Consider the following 19,781-nt stretch of genomic DNA (forward strand, 5'->3'; position numbering starts at 1 on the left):
TTTACCAATATTATTATAAAGTTAATTCTATATGCGCATTTTTGGCTGGATCATACGATTTTTCAATAAATACTTAATCTAATATTCAAATTTCAATCATGTTTAAAAGAGTGACTCACTAATTACAATCCTCAATTGTTTTATTTATCATAAGTTGATTTTTGTAATTTGAAGTTTACATAATTATTTTTTGAATTTTTTTAATCTCCTCATTCATCAGTGAGCGACAAAATCTCAAAATACCATCAAGTGTCAAATAAAATATTATATACATATACAAACATTTAAATCAGATTCGAATTAATTACATATTTAAAAGACTCAAACTCCATTAATTCAACCTTTAGCAATCTTTTTCACTTTTATATATATATATATATATATATATATATATATATATATATATATATATGAGAAAAATATTTATTAAATAACCTGAAATATATTTATTTTTATTCATCCAAAAATTACGTTATTTTATTTATTTATTTATATTTATTGATTCACGAATAGTTATAATTTTTCTTTTTCTTTTTCTTTTATCATTATTTATCTATTTTTATACTATTATGATTTAGTAGTTCGAAATAAAATTATTTCAAAACAACTTAAAAAATGATAAGCTTGATTTATGGCCTGTTTTGTATTTGAAAGTAGTCACTGAACATACAAAATTCCCTGCCCTCTCCCATATCTAATAAAAATTCATTTTGCCACGCATAACATGCATGCGATAACAAAACTATGACGTAAATATGACGATGGATAGTTGCACGTGGTAGTTGACTAGTTGTTAAGTATTTGCCACTTAGCAAAGGTCTGCACCACATTTGATTATTTCAAAAGCTAGCAATTTCTTTTTCTTTTCTTTTTTTGTTGGTAAACTAGCAAATTCTTTTTACATACGTATTTTCTAACATAAAATCAAGTATTGTATTTTTTAAAATATTATTTCTAATTTTTTAATATTTGATAGAAAAAGTAATGTAATTGAGTGATTAAAAAATTGTTATTTGAAGACCTTTAAATTATAAATATGAGTAAATATCTATTTTAGTCCTCAGCAAATTTCACGATATCCGTTTTAGTCCCTAGCAAATAAAAAGGCTCATCGTGGTCCCTAAGAATTTCAAAATGGACCCATTTAGTTGAAATCGTGGTCCCTCACAAATTCAAAAAAGATCCATATTAGTCTTCAAAAGGACTAAAATGGGTCCATTTTGAATATTTTAGGGACTACGATGGGCCGTTTTATTTGCTATGGACTAAAGCGGGTATCGTGAAATTTGTTAGGATCAAAATGATATTTCCTCTTATAAATATCATTTTGAAGTATGATATCATCAGCATTTAAAATCTAGTATTTACGACGTGTCAGGTTTACTCCTTAATATTTGTCGGTGACTTTTTTCTCATCGTTATTATTTTTTGGAAAAAGTGTTTGTCATTTTAAGATGATATAATATGTATCATTTCATTCTCACAAAGCGATAAAATTCACACCTTTATATTTTTTGTCCACTCTCTCTCCCTTTATCTATCTATTTCTCTCACTTAAAATGACACCACTTTACATCCTTTAAAATGATACACATTGTTATAAAAAAAAAAAAAAAATTATACACATTTTCTTCTTGATTTTTACGGTGAATATAAATCTAAACTTTGAAGTGCAATATATCCTATCTAAGGGATTTTCTTTTCATAGAAATAGAAAACAAATTTTAATATATATATATATAGGAGAGTTATAATAAATCATATTTTTATAAATTTACAAACTATATTATATCTTACTAATAAGACATAACGTAATTCGTAAGAGTTTGTAAAGTGAATAATTATGACCACATATATAAGAACTACAGAGAGATCACGCTGAAGCAAACGAAGTTTCAAAAATATTTTAAAGGTTAAAGTTTCTATCAGTTCGTACAAGTCACTTTATCATTGTTTTTTGGGAAAGGTTATATTAACAAAAAAAACTTCTTACAAACTTATAAATTATACTGAGTCTGACTAATTATACACTCTTGATTGAAGTCTTACTAATCATACTTAATGTAGTTTGTAAGAAAAAAAAATTTTGTCAATATAACTCCTATCTTATTTTATATAGGTTGTTTTAAGTTGTGTGCATTAATTTAAACTTTTTATTTGATAAGCATGGAATTAACTTATTTTAAAAATAATTTTAATTTAATCATAATTGTATTTTGGTTTTTATTTTACGTTAAATAAATTTCTTTTAAAATCTTGTATATATACTTTGTCTCTTAGTATAAATAACCATTATATATTAATGGGTTTGATGTTTGTCATTTTAAATGACATAAGTTATGTCATTTTAAGAGAGATAGACACAAGGAATGGAAATTATGGGAGAGAAAATGAGTGTTTTTTTAATTTAAATTTTAAATAAAAAAATGTTTTCTTGTATTTATCTCTCTCTTAAAATGACATAACTTTATGTCATTTAAAATGACAAACACTTTTTCCTATATTAATATATTAAAACTTTGATGATAAACTAAAATAGGTGTATTTTGCATTTTTATTATATAAGAAAAAAAAAGCTTTATATTTCATAGTTCATATTTGAAAACAATATATAATGTCGTTATTATTTTTTTCAAAATATTTTTTCTCGAAAAAAATTAATAATGAACATCAATGTTTCCCAAGATAATTTTAATTATATCTATATATATATATATATAGAGTCGGTAAAATGGGCTCGACTCGGCGGGCCAACCTGCTAAAGGTGTTGAACGATCTACTCTACACAGTAGGCGGGGCGGGCTGAATTTTTTCACCCATCTCAAAAGTGGGGCGGGCTCATTTTTTGGCGGGTTGATGGCGGGCCAAGGCGAGTCAGTGTAAAATAGGCTTGGACTGGCGGATCAACTCGCCCAACCCGCCAAACGGGACGGGGCGGGCTGAGTTTTTCAACCCATTTTCAAAAGTGGGACGGGACAAGCTGACTCTTTTTTTGGCGGGTTAATGACGGGGTGAGGCGGGACGAACCGCTAACTTTGCCACCTCTGGATATAGATATAGACATAATTAATACACTCTAGATATGATTCTCTCCTACTTTAATTATGGAAAGAAAACTCTCCTGGACAAAAAGGAATGTTTCGATGTTATGAAGGCCCGTAAATAAAATTTTGACATCAAATATCTAAAGAAAAGATACTCAATTCAAATCAGCAAGGCCTATGGGAAATATCATAACAAACATTGATTATTAATTCAGAAAATATAAACTTATAAAGAAAACGAGATTCTGGCTATTGCTGTTATTCAAAACTAACAAAATCGATTAAACTAAATGAAAGAAAAAATTGAACTCCGAATTTATTTTCCCTGATTGATTAGCTCAGTGATTCCAAATGATTGGTTAGGTGGGTAATTAAGAATGATAAAATAATCTCAATTCCAATAGTTAAATCGACCAACTTGATCATAAACATTCTCAGAAAGGTGAATAAGCATAAAATAGTGACTCCGTGATATTAATAATGGCCAAAAGTAACCTAGTGGGTTATTAATTACTTACTTGCTATATATCATAATTGAAGTTACAAAAAAATAAAAAAGATTAATTATAAACTATATAATTAAGAATCAAGAACAGAAAGAAATAAAATTTTATACTTAAATGATCCCGTCTCTATAGATTATATAAAATTTTATTTGAAAATTCTCACAAAGCATCGTTAATCCGTTTTTTATAATTCAATTATTATTGGAATTCTCTTCCCAGAGAATACAGAATCTAACGAGAGTCGTTTTCAGCCAACCCAATTGGACTGTTTGTGCATCGCAGGAGTGGGCCACCCTTTGGTGCCGTTAACAAAGCCTAACCATGGCATGCTATATTATTGGCACGGATGAGTTGCTTCTTTCATGTGCATTCTCGGTCCAAAAAGTAAAAGATACTCTCAGTGGTGGGTTCCCTTGAGTGATTGTGTTTGCTTCATCAACTGCATCTGCACAATACTTTGATTGCAATATAACACACCTTCAAGAGGTGTTTGGTTGAGGGAAAAAAATTTGAATACTAGAAAAATGTAATTACTAAGAAAATGGTTAAAAAATGAGTTTGGTAAGAAAATGTAAAAAAAAGTTATTTGTTTGACCGAAATATTACCAGGGAAATTTATTTAAATTTGCAAAATCTATGTTCGAGAGAAACTTCGCACCTGTTTTTTCACTTCCCCGGTTATCTCAAAATACCACATCTCAAGTGGTATTCTGTAACAGTGAATTTCATCCAAAAATCAACACAAAAGTCATTTCTCCATCTATCTCATTTGTCTAGTAATTTTTTGAAAAAACCTGAACCAAACATAGTATTCTTCAATATCCACTTACACTTTCTCGTCAATATCAAAATAATCTTTCAACCAAACAAAGTTTAGGTAACTTCAATTTCGTAAGTTTGTAAATCTATCACTATCGTGCAAATCAAGAAACAATTATCACACAAACACACACACGCAAAAATGTCAACAAGCATCTGTTGCAGTTATAATGATTGACGTTGTAAGAAGCGAAACGTTGAGTATAGAAAAATTAAATCAATCAGATAATAATTTTTAAACATGGTTTGATTTCCTATGTATGCTCTGTGCAACTTGACTAGTTTTTATTAATATTGTCACTAAATTTGATTGAAGAATAGTCAAACATTTCAACTAATCCCGCCAAGTGGTCATATCACATAGTGGTCGGTTTATTCCATTATTAAATTGATACTCACTTTATTTTAAAATACTTTTTACTATTTTACATTATTTGCTTTTTAAATAATTAAAAACAGTAATTATATTATTCTTTCTTTTTACTATCTCTTTAAGTGAAATTAAAAAATTTACGAAAATCAAAAATAATTTAATCAAATGCAATATATAAAATCTTAATAAGTTTTAAAATTCTTATATAAAATCTTAAACAATAAATATTTTTTTATAATGATCTTAATTATCTTTTTGAGACAAGTTAGGTCCGTACATCCCCAAGATTAAATTTTTTAAACCGACTATATATGTGACTAATTTCGATTTAAGACTTAGTCACAGTTAAAGCTTTTTGCTTCTTCAGGAAATAGAATTGATCTAATGGTGACGAATTTAAGTAATTTGTATTAGTTTTATTTGGTTGGAATCGAATTCAAATTATTTTCTCACCTACTTAGCCACTAATTTACAATCATTGGGTTAAACAATAAATAATTTAAAACCAAGGAGAATATAACTCGTGCTTATTTTAAAAAATTCAAAACAAAAACTACAACCTTCAATTTTTTATTTTATTTTTATTTTTTAAAAAAAAGACTTCATCTCAATTCTCAAGCCCTTCTTGTGTCTTCTTTCCAAACTTGTGGGCAAGCCATTTTAGCCTGTAGAAATAAGGCAAATTTCTCTACCAGCTTATTATGCCACGTCGAAAGGAAATAATGAACCAAGTTGATAGCCTAAGAATAAGGTCAAGGTGGCCATGATTATATGCAAGTCAAGGTGGCCATAATTATATGGAAATCTAGCTCCCTCGAATTTCTATTGTGGACCTGCGATGTGTTCTCGTGGCTCGAGGTTGCGGTTGGAACATGGAAGGTAAACATCACCCGTGACAGGTATTTTGCTAAAGTTTTGCTTCTTTGTCCACATTAAAATTGTTAGTAACAATAAGGCTGCGCGATTCTTTTATCAAAAAAGAATATTGAAAACACTTTTGTTAAGCCGATTGTGGACCGTGATAAATAAAAAACTGAGAATTGAAAACAAGACACATGGTAAGTTAAGATAACAACGTTGATAGAGTTTGCTTGAAAAATATTGTATTTGTATAAGACATTTTTTGGGATAAATTGATAAGCACCCAATGATGATGAGACCACAAAGGATAACTATATATGCTTAATTAGTGAAAATTTTATACTAGGAGAATAATTTGGTTTCTTTTTAGCTTTGAATTAGATACTAAAAAACTGTGCTGAAAGGATGAAAAAGTTTTTGCAATGCAAGAGGAAGAACAAGAACAAAAAAAAAAAAAAAAAAAGGTGCTATAGACCATTAAGTAGGCCGAAAAGATAGAGAATTTAGATCCTCCCACCCCCACTCTTGTCTTTCATCTTTTCACGTCATTCTGCAATTTGTAATCAGAAGGAAATCTTAAAAGTAGCCAATGATGTGACCAAAAAAACAAAAAGATTTTACAATTTTAATGGGAATCAAAAGCTTGCGCTATCAATACACCATATATATGTCGAGGAACATATAGTGCCTGTTTGGATAAAAAAACAAAAATTATTTAAGGCTTGAATTTTAATGGAATTAAAAGGCTTGGTGCATATATACTTGTATACCGATAAAAAAAAAAGAACCAAAGATATTTTTGAGCATTAAAAACTTTGTACATGGAATAGAAATGACAATGAAATGGATCACGCAGAACATTAAAAGAGTAAAAGAATGCGAATTAAGTTCTTCTTCCCCGGACTTGTCTTTAATTTAAAACCTTATCATTTCGCATAAAGTCTTGGATTCTGTGGTAGTTTATTCAAAAATCCATATTCTTCTTCCACTTCCATAAATCTCTTTCTCTTAAAAAATATATATATTATATTTTTATTGGTTTATTTAAATTAAAAATATACTACATATGTATTTGTCACCATCAAAACGAATTATTGCTTTTTCTTCTACTGAATGAAAATTACTATAGTTCTGTTTAAAAAGAAATTAGGAGATTATTAACACGTACCAGTCAGTTACAATGCAGTGTCCCACTTGAGACAAACGTTTTCTCTAGTCAACACACATGCCGATTTTGAATAATTAGATCATCTAGAAAGGGCATGTCCTTTCAGTTTGGTTCACCACATTCTTGTGTCTCTCTCAAACACTGACCTCTCATGGCTTCGCTGGTCCCCTTTAGTTGGGTTATCTTTTCGTTTCATGTTTTCTATGTCTTACTATCATCGCCATTTGGCTGTTTTTGGGCTTCATATAGTGGAAGTGTATAGGACGAAATAATGATTAATGGCCGTAGCAAAATGTCCCAATAAAGAAAATAATTAAAAGCAAATAAAGTACTTAAAATTCCTAATAGAGCACATTCACGCCACGACCCTTTTAACTCTATTAGGTTCACTTATTTTAATTTGAAAAGGCTGACACCTTTTTCCAGTAGGGTCTAAAGTTTAAACATGAAAATAAGAAGAGAGAAATAAAAAAAGTGTAAAATTATTCAATAAAAAATTACAATATTTATTTTATTATAAGTTTTATATTTTATTTTATTTTTTTAATCTTTTACAAGTATTTTAAGTGCTATTAAAATACTTGTTAACATTTATTTAAAAAAAAAAACAGCTGGGAAATGATACCACTATTCCCAACAAATTATGATCCCCTTCATCAATATCATTATGTTAACGACCCTCGTAGTCATCACAGTTAACAGTATGGTTGTTTTCACTCACTTCTCGGAATCCATACATTGATCTCCAATCATCAGTTTCATCAATATTCAAATTGAAATTGTTAATGCCATCATGTCATAATTTTTTCCATCATAATAATATCAATTTGTAATTACATTATACTATGGCCCATGCCATAACCTCCTCCGTGACAACCAGTATACTAAGTCGTAATCCTCAATAAACAAAAGCACATTGAGATTGATGATCTTGTAACCCATGTGTTATGGAATCTGAGGAATTAATGTCTGAATATGATTTACATTTATTTACTCAATATTGTCACAAGGCTACTGATCTCTGAATTCTCTCTCTTTTGACAAAATATTCCGTGTCCAAAAGTCCATTCTTCTAAATGATTTTTTTTATTATGGTTCTGTCGTTCTCTGATTAGTATATAGCTACCCTAAGGTGTTGTTTGCTCTAATGTTAGTTTTGGGTTCTCGATCAGTGTATCTCACGACGTATATAAATGAAAGATTAATCTCTTGAACACGGTAAACTATCGACGAAGAAAATCTATCTAACTATAATTTTTCCTTCTTCTTTTTTCTTTCATCCATAGTTGCTCTCGCCTAGTAACGTCACCATGGTCAAGGTGATACCCAAACTATAGAAGCATGAATGTAGTAGGGTGACCTTGGATCTGTAATTTTAAAACGGACATTATTTTCTATTGCCATTGCAGAGGAAGGAGGGTACTTTCCTGTTTTGCCAAAGTTTGGTTCAATTTATATATATCATACCATTATAAATTATGGACAATTGTATATCTTTTCCATTATGAAACCGCCCTTAAATAGACAATAGTACAATCAAGCATTTATAAAACTAATTCAAAATAATTTGAATTGAAATTATTCTATTAATTAGGGGTGTGCATGGAGCGGTTCGGTTCGATTATTGTCAAAAACCAAACCTAACCAGTTTTAAACGGTTTGAATTTTAAACCGAACCATTTTTTAAAAAAAAACCGATTTTTAATTTGTCCAAACCGGTTTGTGGTTTATAACCGGTTTTGATTCAAAACCGGTTTTAAATCAAAATCGGTTATGAACCATAAACTGGTTATCAAGTTCAAAACTGGTTTTTTAACAAATTCAAAATCGATTTTTGATGAATTGTGTTATTTTTATAAGTAGTCGTTTGTTTCTCCCGATTATAGGTAGTTGACCAACTATTTCTTGCAAGAATCTTCAGTGTTTTGGAACTTTCACGACGAAATGATTCTTATAGAAATTATTCACGATGTTTTTACGGAAAAAATTTCCATCAAAATTTTCCGCAAAATTTTTTCACAAAAAATATTTCCATCAAAATTTGCGACTAAAAACATATCTGTAAAAAATTTGACGAAAATTTTTTTTCGTCGAATTTTTTTACGGAATATAAATTTTGTCAAAACATTTCCCTCAAAATATTTCACAAAAAAACATATTCATCGAGATTTTTGACGAAAAAATATTTCTATAAAAAAACAAAAAAACAGGCATTTTGCGGCGGTTCATTTTTGGTATACGCGACGGTTACAACCGCCGCTAAATGCATTTTTGCAATTAGGGGCGGTTGTAACCGTCGCGTATACCAAAAATGAACCGCCGCTAAATGCCTGTTTTTTTGTAGTTTAAATTTCACAAAACACATTTCCTTTGAAAACTTTTGCCGGAAAAAAATTTCATCAAAATTCTTTACGGAAAAAAATTTCATCGAAAGTTTTCGACGGAAACATTTTCGTTAAACTTTTTGACAAAAAAATTTCCGTCAAAATTTTTAACGAAACACATTTTTATCGAAAATTTTCGATGAAAAATATTTCCGTCAAATTTTTTGATAAAAAACATTTCGATCAAAATTTTCAAAGAAACACATTTCTATGAAACAATTCGTAAAGATTTTATGACGAACAATATTTCGATAAAATTTTTTGACAAAAATGTTTTATAAAAATATTTTTCGTCAAAAAATTTGAGGAAAATGATTGGAGGGAATTTAGATTCCGTAAAGAACAATTACAAAAAAATATTCCGTCGGAATTTTTTATAGAAATATTTTCCATCAAACAAAATTTCTGAAATATTTTTAATCAAAAATTTTTACGTAAATATTTTTGGTCAAAATTTTTGCTGAAAATGTGTGTTGTTGAAAACTTTGTTGAAAATATTTTTCGTCGAAAATTTGGATGGAAATGTTTTTCGTAAAAAAATTTGACGAAATTATTTTCTGTCAATTTTTTTATGAAAATGTGTTTCGTCAAAAATTTTTACAGAATTATTTTTCGTTGAAAAGTTTGACAGAATTGTTTCTGTCGAAAGTTTCAAGAGAATTTAGATTCTATCAAGAATTTTGACTGAAATATTTTGTCCCTAAAAAATTTATGTCAGTGATTATGAAAAAATCTTGTTTCGTCTCTAGTTTCGACGAAATTTTTTTTCGTCTCTATTTTCTACATAATATGATTTTTGTCAATATCTGCGAAGAAATTTTTTCTTCAATAAATTTTGTTATTATTTGAAACTTTTCTAATAATGTCACATTTAAAAATGATTCATTTTTATGTAATTTTCACATTTTAATGTTAAAGATAAAAGATAATAGTTATTTGTTCTTTAATTGTAAAATAGTTTGATTATGGATAACTAATTATTTTTATGGTTTGATAAATAATCAGTTTATAAAATAAAATGTAGTTTCATATGAAATCGGTTTTTAAAAATAACCAATTAGTTTGGTTATGGATCGGTTTGGTTCTTTTGAATATTTTGAACACCCCTACTATTAATCCGCATTAAAACTAAAATAAATACAGAATCAAAACCAAATTAAAATAAAATAAATATGTAATTAATATAAAATTTTTGATTTAAAATTTGAATTCAAAATTGTAAAAATAAAATGAAGGGAGAAAATATCTGATCCGTTTAATATATACTACATACTACACTAAAACGGTACGTGGTTAAAATTTCATAGATATATTTATAGAGGAATGTTATACTTACAACTTTTTTTTATAATTTTTTACAACCATATCTTAACACCATTGATTTCAGCCAATCAACGGTTATGATTTTCACAATTAAACTCATTAATTAATTATTAATTCACAATAAATGATAATCGTTGATTGGCGGAAATCAACGGTATTAAAATAGGGTTTTATAAGAGTTATGTTGTAGGAAAAGTGATTGTGTAATGTTATAGAGATTCGTTTTGCGTGCCATAATTTTTTTTTTTTGCTTTAAAAAGTGTGGACCCCACAAAATGTTGTGTGTGTAGGAAAGTTTTTCTGGTCATGTTAAAGGACAAACTAAAATCCCATTAAAATATGGTTGTAAATGGTTGTAAAAAAATAGTTGTAAGTATAACCTTTCTCATATTTATAACTTTATTGTTTTAGATTTTTTTATCATTAATCACTTAAAAGGTTCGATAAGTTTAAACAGGCTAATAACTAAAAATAAATTTTTTATTTTTGTTAAAAAATAAATCAGATGAAACTTATAATTTAAGCCCCGTCAAATTAAAAACTCAACCAAACTCAAAATAATATCTACAAATCTATTTATTATTTTTTTGGTGAAATATACAAATCTATTTTATTTGGGCGAAAGCTAACATATTTTAGAAGCACGTGTCGTAGTAAAACGAAATGGGCAAGGGCGCGCGATATAGAACGAGCACGTTTATCAAGGCATTCAATTTTGATATATATCCATATCCAATTTAATGTGCTTGCACTGGCCTTCCCTCCTGAGTGCCTCAAAGTCAATGATCCTTGGCTATTCTTATTAATTGCTATAATTGACGACCAAACAACAAATATTTATTGTACGTACTATATAATATTTGCTACAATTTAAATATAATATATTTTTATAAATATATAGTACAAATATATTTACTTATAGTTTGAAAAAAAGGCCAACATATTTACATATCATTTATATAGTATATATGTGTAATACTGTCATAGATGGCGTACTCCTTATCGTTGAAGTATTAAAAAAATACTATTTTTATTATATTTTAAGCTCTTAGCTTAGACCTATCTTGTTGATGGCAATTTTTTATTATTAACATTCCTAGTGTCGCTGGGATCTCATCATCACTATTGTTCCTTAATCTTTCAATTATCGTGATTGTCGACATCCTCTAGATATTAATATGCCTGGTGCCCTTAGATCGCAATTGTATATTTAAAAAAAAAATAGTATATTTATAAAAGAAAAAAATTAAATCATACTAATTTTAGTGTATTTATAAAAAAAAATTACCTCGATAAAGACCATATTAGTATTTTATTTTATAAATATTATAAAAATTAAGATGACAAGTTCATAAATTAAATTGTACTATATTGATTTTTGAAATTTTTTTATAAATACCCCAACTATTCGTTCTTGTATTCTCCTCATTATATTCCAATTTTAGAAAATTTATTATCATAGTTAAAGTGAAATTATTCTGATCAGTTAGTTTTATTCTCCTCAATGATCCTAAGCTTTTCAAACAATTTTTATAATATTAATTTTATTTGGTTCCTGATAAGTCCAAAAAATATTGAATCACACACGATTGAGTCTAATCCAAGTAGTGTTTGAAGTGATATTGCAATAATGGTATTTGGGGAGCGGTGGCTCGTGATGACTCCATGAAATGCTTGCACTTGTGTTGAAGATCTCTGCTTGGTTAGGACAAATAAAAGGAGAACTGCAAGGCACTTCGATACTTAAGTCAGTGTTCGATTAATGAGTTTAAGTAATAATATAAAAATCTATCATACATGAGCGTTAAGCCTTCTATATATAGCAACGACAAGACCTCCTTGCATCATCTTAATATGGTGGCATTCAATCCCAATGGTGAATTTAGGTACCTTCTATAGCGTATCCCGCTTGCGAGATGCTAATTAATGGGCTATGATATATAGGTCTTGCTAGATCCTAATGCTTGTCCCTAGTCATTGGCTATTGATGTTGGGATTATGATCATTTACCAAAAGTGTATTTGGACTCAGTGTATGAGAAGAGTCTAAGAAGCCTATAGTTAGGTTTCTTTGTGCTCAAATTAATAGTTCAACTTTAGTCGTTAGATGTTAGAGCTACTGAATTTTGAAACCCAGAGTGCCAACGTAGTTTCCTATTTCCCCTTGAGAATAGTCTAGAAGATACTATTATAGTTGTTTTCAACAATGAGACTTGATCGTGTAGTGACGAAATTCTATGCGAAGGAGACTTGATCTTGCTCAGAGGAATCACCATACTGACACAAAAGGGAATTCCTCGAGCTCTACGCTGCAAGAGATATAATTTTATATAACAAAGAACAATCGATCGATTCGTTGCATTTCAAACCACAATAATCCTACGCGCTTTCGCAAATCCAATTGTTTCTATAAATATTATCAGAGCCAGATTATGTATTTTGGTGAGAATATAATTCTTTGGATTTTTTCATGTAATTAATTTGTTGTGTGAAATATGACACCTAGAAATGTGTATTTGTGGATCATATGGGTTGTATATTTATCTTTTATATTTTTTTTTTGTGATTGCAATAAAATGATATTTTTTTTTGTGATTGCAATAAAATGACTAATCCTTTATAATCAGTTCCTTTAACATAACATGGTACAAGATCAATTCCTAAATTTATGTACTCTACAAATTTCATATTTTATATGCTAAGAAAAGTGCATGTAGATGTAAGTGAGTATCCTATCACCCTCAAATGTTGTGAGAAGAAAAACATGTAGTAGAGAAACGAGACATCATATTAATTTATATATAAAAGTTTACACAAACATGTATTATTTTTTACATATGTCATCATGGTCGTTATCATATAATAGAGAGAAAATAATTTTGAGGTTTTTTTATGCAATAGACACGCTTATTTTCGGGAAAGATGACGACATTACATTAATACGTCGTCGTCGTGTTTGGCAAAATTTCCTAACCGTAGACGGTAGCTGGGTCCACTAGTCAATGTGTGTCGGTGGCTTTACGACCAACTTTCTCACTAAAGTTTGTGTTTTCTGTTGCACTTTTTACATTTTACTCTTCTTTCGATAAGATTCCTTTTATTTCTTTTATTTTAAGTTTTCTTTTTGCAACAAAATAAGGGCGGCAAGATATCCTTTTTATTTATTTTTTTAATTTTATTTTTCTGAAAATTTTAAAGAAAAAAAGTGGTACGCAAGCACTTTAACCGTTTTCAGATACTTAATATCAAACCGTCTAATGCACTTTAACATATTTTATTGATATAAAGCATTTTAAACTTCGGTTTAGTGTCACATGTACGTTGAAATTTATGAGGTTTATATATTTTTTTCTTTTTATTATGTAGATTTATATTTATATATATATATATAAAGAACACTGAGATACACTACCCAAAAACTAGCTCAAAGGAAGATATATAAACTTCACATTAATTGCATATACAACCAATGTAGAACTATATATCTCAACAATATATATAGAAAATAAATTTATTATGTATATCTCTTGTAACACAAAAAGAAGGTAAGATCTTTAACATATATGTCAAACTAAAAATTTAATATCAGATATTAACAGTTGATTTCATAAATTTAACAGTTATAATTTATATATTATATTAACTATTAATTTTAAATAAATTATAACCGTTAAATCATAAAAAAAATCATCGGTTAAAAGTTTGGCATCGATACGAAAGCATCGTATCCCAATAAAAACATTAAACCTTTTAAACTTTTTACGGGTTAGAAATGATATTCATGTTATGGATAAAATCTACTAGTTAGATTGTTTTAGTACAACCTACCAGCTTGATTCGAATCCCAAGAAACTTTTGTCATCCAAAGTTCTACCTTTAGCAATTTAATCCATATACATCTCATTCATGGTTGCGTGAGTGAGAAGAGAGTTAACTTATCAAGTTATTATTATTATTTGTGTACTTCAAGTATAATAAACTAAATATAATCATGTAGGATTTACCAAATAATTATTATTATTTTGTAAGAAAATTTCCGTTAATAATGTTGCATATTTTTTCTTTATCTTTAATGATTCCTCCGTTCTAGTATCCAATGAGCATACTTTTTTTTGTCCACTTTTTAAAAAAACATATTAATAAAATTTTAAATAATGTATTTTACCATTTAAAAGTGTCCACCTTCAATTAAATACGACATTTGATATTTTACCCCATTATTTGTAACAAAATATTTTAGATGATATTTTTATCTTGAAATGAATAAAAATGGTATAACAAACAACGTTTAACTTAATCTGATTAATATAAATTTCCTTAACTAATTTGATAAAACAATTATAAACTATTTTTAATGTTTTTGGGACTACCACCCTAAAAAATTAGTCATTGCATAATCTATATTCTTTTTATAATATCAGGCATAGCAGTTCTAATGTTTGTCTCGAGACTCTACCAACATGACTTTTTTTTTCATAATCACAATTTGATAATTTATTTTTCTTTTTTATTCTTAATTTTCCAAAAAAATAAATTTTTATATTGAAATTAATTGAAATCAGCCAAGTAATAATTAATAACATAAATAATATTTATTTATATAATGATAAATTTGATCAAATTGATATTAAATATGAAATTCACATAAAATTTATTATGGTAAAATATTTAACTCCACAAATAATTTTAATTTGACTATGAAGAAAAATGTATTAATAATTTGATGATTAATAATTTCCTCTAGAGCATCTTATTATGTTAACTAGGAAATAAAAAATTAATAATAAACATTATTATTCACAATAAATTTATTTATTTGAAATTATTATGATTTTCATTAATTTAGTTATAAATTTAAATTTAATAAATTTTATGTGAAATGTGATTTCATTATTGTGCATGGTAAAGTTGATCCCACTAGTAATTTTAAAAAACTAATTGATATTCACGCGTAAAGCCCATGTTCTTTTTTTACACTTGAATCAAAATTCTCTTGATTGAGTTGGATTTCTATTTTCTCTTATAAGCAGCACCGATTGATATGCATACGCATAATTTGTATTTTACTTTTAAACTCATTCAAATTCTTTTGATTGATATGCAGACGGAGAATTTCATATTCAAACTTGATTCAATTTCTTTTGACGAAGAAAAATAGTAATTAATAATTAAAAATTAATTATCCAATTAATTTGTATAATAATTTGATTTTTCCTTCTTTTGATATCTACTAATGTGGATCATTTTTGAATTTACGAGGATCACGAATTCAACTAAATGAATTTATTTTAAATTTTTTAGAAATTATGAATTATCTTTTTATTTATTAAAAATTAATACGGATATCATAAAATTTAACTGAGTACAAAAAAAAAAATATTTACTCTATATACTTTATTTTCATTGATAAGTAGGACCGCTTGATATGCAGACACGCAAATTCTTGAAAGGTGTTTCCGAAATAATTACATCCCTATCCAAATAAGCAGTGAGCTAGGAGAGCAGTTACTCTTCCAATTCGTTCTCTAATCTCAAGGATTTTTTTAACAGAGAGAGGAGAGAGCAAAAGTCAAAGTTTGATGAATTGTAAGTAAAGTAACCCCACTCACTATGAGTATTGCTAGTTTCTTGCTACTCTCTCTTTATCTATCTACTTAAATGTAACTGCCACGTCACCGGAACTCGAAATCACAAAACACTAAAAAACGAGGAAACCCCACCCTCAATAAATGAGCCTCCCCCACAACACAACACAAGTCACTACACAAGTCCGCGCACTCTCCAAACGGATAAGACCCATTCACACCACCAATTACCAATTACCAATTACCTAAATTATTCATTTTCTCTATTTTCCCCCCTCAACACACATTCTCTCTCTCTCTCTCTCTCTGTCTCACATGAGATTCTCTATTACATGCAACCAGGGCTCCTCCCTCTCTTCCTCCCATTATAAAACCAACGAAAAACTACGACACCCAAACACACAACACACAGTCACACAGTATATGAACAAACTTTGTTCACTCTCACAATGGAGAATATCTCAGCCACAAAACACAACAACACAACCAAGCCTTCCACTCTTCATGTGGAGAGCCCTCCACCGGAGCCAAGTCCTTTGCGAAAGATCATGGTGGTGGCGTCCATCGCCGCCGGAGTTCAATTCGGGTGGGCTTTACAGCTCTCCCTTCTGACCCCTTACGTCCAGCTGCTCGGTATCCCTCATAAATGGGCCGCTTTTATCTGGCTCTGCGGCCCAATTTCCGGCATGCTTGTCCAGCCCATCGTCGGCTACCACAGCGACCGTTGCACCTCCCGCTTCGGCCGTCGTCGTCCTTTTATCGCCGCCGGCTCCCTCGCCGTCGCAATTGCCGTTATCCTCATCGGCTACGCAGCTGACTTCGGTTACTTATTCGGCGACTCACTCGCCGAGAAATCCCGTCCAAGAGCCATAGGTATCTTCGTAATTGGCTTCTGGATCCTTGATGTGGCCAATAACATGCTGCAGGGGCCATGCCGCGCCCTCCTCGCCGATCTCTCCGCCGGCGACCAGAGAAAAACGAGGTCCGCTAACGCGTTCTTCTCGTTCTTCATGGCCGTCGGTAACGTCCTCGGTTACGCCGCTGGCTCTTACAGCAGCCTCTACAAGGTGTTCCCGTTCACGAAGACTAAGGCCTGTGACGTATACTGTGCGAACTTGAAGAGCTGCTTCTTCCTCTCCATTGCGCTGCTGTGTACGCTGGCAACCGCCGCTCTGATCTACGTGAAGGAGAAAGTGGTGACTTCTGCGATTCCCTCCGGCGAGGAGGAGGAAGGTGGTTCGCGTGGTGGCATGCCTTGTTTTGGGGATATATTCGGTGCTTTCCGTGAACTTAAGAGGCCCATGTGGATCCTTCTGTTGGTGACGTGTCTCAATTGGATTGCTTGGTTCCCTTTCTTGCTCTTCGACACTGACTGGATGGGGAAAGAGGTATATGGAGGAACGGTCGGGCAAGGTAAGGCTTATGCTAACGGCGTGCGCGCGGGTTCGTTGGGTCTCATGCTGAACTCGGTGGTTCTCGGTGCGACGTCGTTGGGTGTTGAGGTTCTGGCGCGTGGGCTTGGAGGCGTGAAGAGGCTTTGGGGAATTGTGAACTTCTTGCTCGCTATTTGTTTGGCCATGACCGTTTTGGTTACCAAGTTGGCTGAGCATTCGCGCGTCTACCCTCCCGGTGTTGACCCCAAGACCAGCGATCCCTACCCTCCTTCCGGTAGCATCAAGGCCGGCGCGTTGGCTCTCTTTTCCATCCTCGGAATTCCACTCGCGGTAACCATTTTTATCATCCATTTCGTGTCAAATATTTATTACTTAAATATATTATTTAAATGACAGCTACGCCTTTTTAAGAAAAAAGAAAAAAGGATATTGAGTTTCATTTTTAAAAATTTACACAGCAACTAAGGAATATTTTATTACTAATTAAAGGATCGGTGGACGGCGGACAAAAAAAATACAAATAATTTTTCATATTATTGGAAGATGACAGGAAAAGTTAAAATACTTTTTAGCTATTTGCATTTATTTATTATTTATTTTTAAAGAAATTGGAATGCCATGCATGAAAGAAACCATGTGAATTTTACGATCACCAAGGATAGTCCTTAGTTTTTTTGTGGGTGATACTGCAGAGCGTTGGTCCCCCCACCCAATAAGAACAAAAGAGAGGGCAGTGAATTTTAAACAAATTCTTGAACTTTGCTTCTCAATCCTACAAATTTTATTTTTACTCTACTCGGAAAAAAGTGAACTTGTTTGGCTGTTGCATGTTTTTGTTTGAACTGGAAAAGACAATATATTCGACATGCTTTTTTAAGTTTTTTTTTTTTTTTTTTCTGAACTTGATTCCTTTTTATTATACACTGTCAGTTTGTTTTAATTATAATTAAATAGCAATGCAATCCTCCTGACTTTAATAGTTAATTTTGGAATAAAGGTGCAGGGGGAGGTGCTAATATTCCCTATCCTGTTTTAATCCTTTTCAGTAAAATAAAGGATACCGTCCTTTTATTTATCCAAAGTTTGAGGTCACATTTTACACACAGTTATTGTTGTATTTAATGTATTCTACTTTTGGCCTTGCAATCTGCAAACAGTAGCATAGCTTTTCCGCGATGCTCGAACTTTATTTAAATTACATAGTTACTTCTTTTGTTCTCTTCATTTATCCATTTCTTTTTTCAGAGGAAAAACAGTTAAAAGTAACACTTCATTGTGCTTGTGTTCAGATTACCTACAGCATACCCTTTGCACTAGCATCTATATTCTCTACCTCCTCCGGGGCAGGCCAAGGTTAGACAATCATAACCTACCCAGTCCAACAGTTTTACTATCATAAAGGCCATCTTAAACCAAAAATGTATAACCTTTTTATTTTTTGTTCTAATTTTTCAGGGTTATCTCTTGGAGTTCTCAATCTTGCAATTGTGATACCACAGGTTAAGATTAAATTTATTTGATAACTATTTCCATTTAATTACATCATTTCTTATATGTTTAAATCTTATTTAGTCTGAACTCTTGACTAATTGTGTGTACATGTGTATATATATAGATGGTGGTTTCTGTACTCAGTGGACCATGGGATTCTGTGTTTGGTGGTGGTAACTTGCCAGCGTTCGTGGTGGGTGCTGTGGCGGCAGCAGCAAGTGGCATATTATCCATAATCCTGCTGCCATCTCCACCGCCAGATTTGGCCAATTTGCCCGTCGGAGGAGGCTTCCATTAATCAGTGGAACATTTTCATCATCTCTCGTTTTTGTTCCCGTGGAAAAAAGAGGACGTTTTTTGTTTTGTTTTTTCCAGTCTATAAAGGCTTCTAGCTCACAACAAATGCTACAATGTGACTAAACAGTCATTTTAATTGTAAAGTTTGATGTGGCTGTGCATGACCCAGCCCTGTCTTTTATTTATGTAATATTTGGTACATTTTGAGGGGTCAGGGGAATGTACTCATGAAGTTAGTGCGCATTATGGTTAATCTATTATTAATAATATATGTGGGGAGAATCTTCTTAACTAAACAAGACTACTTTCTTCTTTCCCACTCCCTTTTCCATTGTCGTCTTCTCTAGTGATTACCGGTACTTCAACAACAATCTCTCTTATCTCCATCATAGTGAAAGGAACACTTGTGTTTATTGTCCGTTCTTTTTTACAAACTGAAAATTGCATAGATATGTCTCCAATAGGTGAGGATATAACATGTTTCACTTTGATTTTAAATTAATGATACATAAAAGGATGACGTTGCTATGTAACTCG

At 30.6% G+C, this 19,781-nt stretch overlaps 1 protein-coding gene across 3 annotated transcripts; it reads left to right on the top strand.

The window, feature by feature from the left end:
• The first annotated feature begins 16,311 nt into the window (after positions 1-16,311).
• On the top strand, positions 16,312-19,339 carry LOC133309784 (sucrose transport protein-like). 3 transcript variants are annotated; one of them, XM_061510604.1, is made up of 4 exons: positions 16,313-17,810; positions 18,746-18,809; positions 18,912-18,955; positions 19,072-19,339. In XM_061510604.1, the coding sequence occupies exons 1-4, from the start codon at positions 16,512-16,514 to the stop codon at positions 19,243-19,245; spliced, it is 1,581 nt and encodes a 526-aa protein (XP_061366588.1). In that variant the 5' UTR covers positions 16,313-16,511; the 3' UTR covers positions 19,246-19,339. The 3 variants fall into 3 exon arrangements, with proteins under 3 accessions (XP_061366590.1, XP_061366588.1, XP_061366589.1); XM_061510605.1 differs by having other exon boundaries at positions 16,318-17,786; XM_061510606.1 differs by lacking the exons at positions 18,912-18,955; positions 19,072-19,339 and having other exon boundaries at positions 16,312-17,786; positions 18,702-18,814.
• The last annotated feature ends 442 nt before the right edge of the window (positions 19,340-19,781 follow it).

The sequence above is a fragment of the Gastrolobium bilobum genome, unplaced genomic scaffold (assembly GCF_033153095.1).
Source record: "Gastrolobium bilobum isolate Gb01-03AN ecotype WA unplaced genomic scaffold, APGP_CSIRO_Gbil_v1 utg5492, whole genome shotgun sequence".
In the NCBI taxonomy this organism is placed as follows: Eukaryota; Viridiplantae; Streptophyta; class Magnoliopsida; order Fabales; family Fabaceae; genus Gastrolobium; species Gastrolobium bilobum.

Coding starts and splice junctions, on each gene's coding strand:
- LOC133309784 (XM_061510604.1), top strand. CDS start 16,512: ATGGAGAATATCTCAGCCACAAAACACAACAACACAACCAAGCCTTCC. Junction 18,810..18,911: donor CTCCTCCGGGGCAGGCCAAG/GTTAGACAATCA, acceptor CTAATTTTTCAG/GGTTATCTCTTGGAGTTCTC. Junction 18,956..19,071: donor TTGCAATTGTGATACCACAG/GTTAAGATTAAA, acceptor GTATATATATAG/ATGGTGGTTTCTGTACTCAG.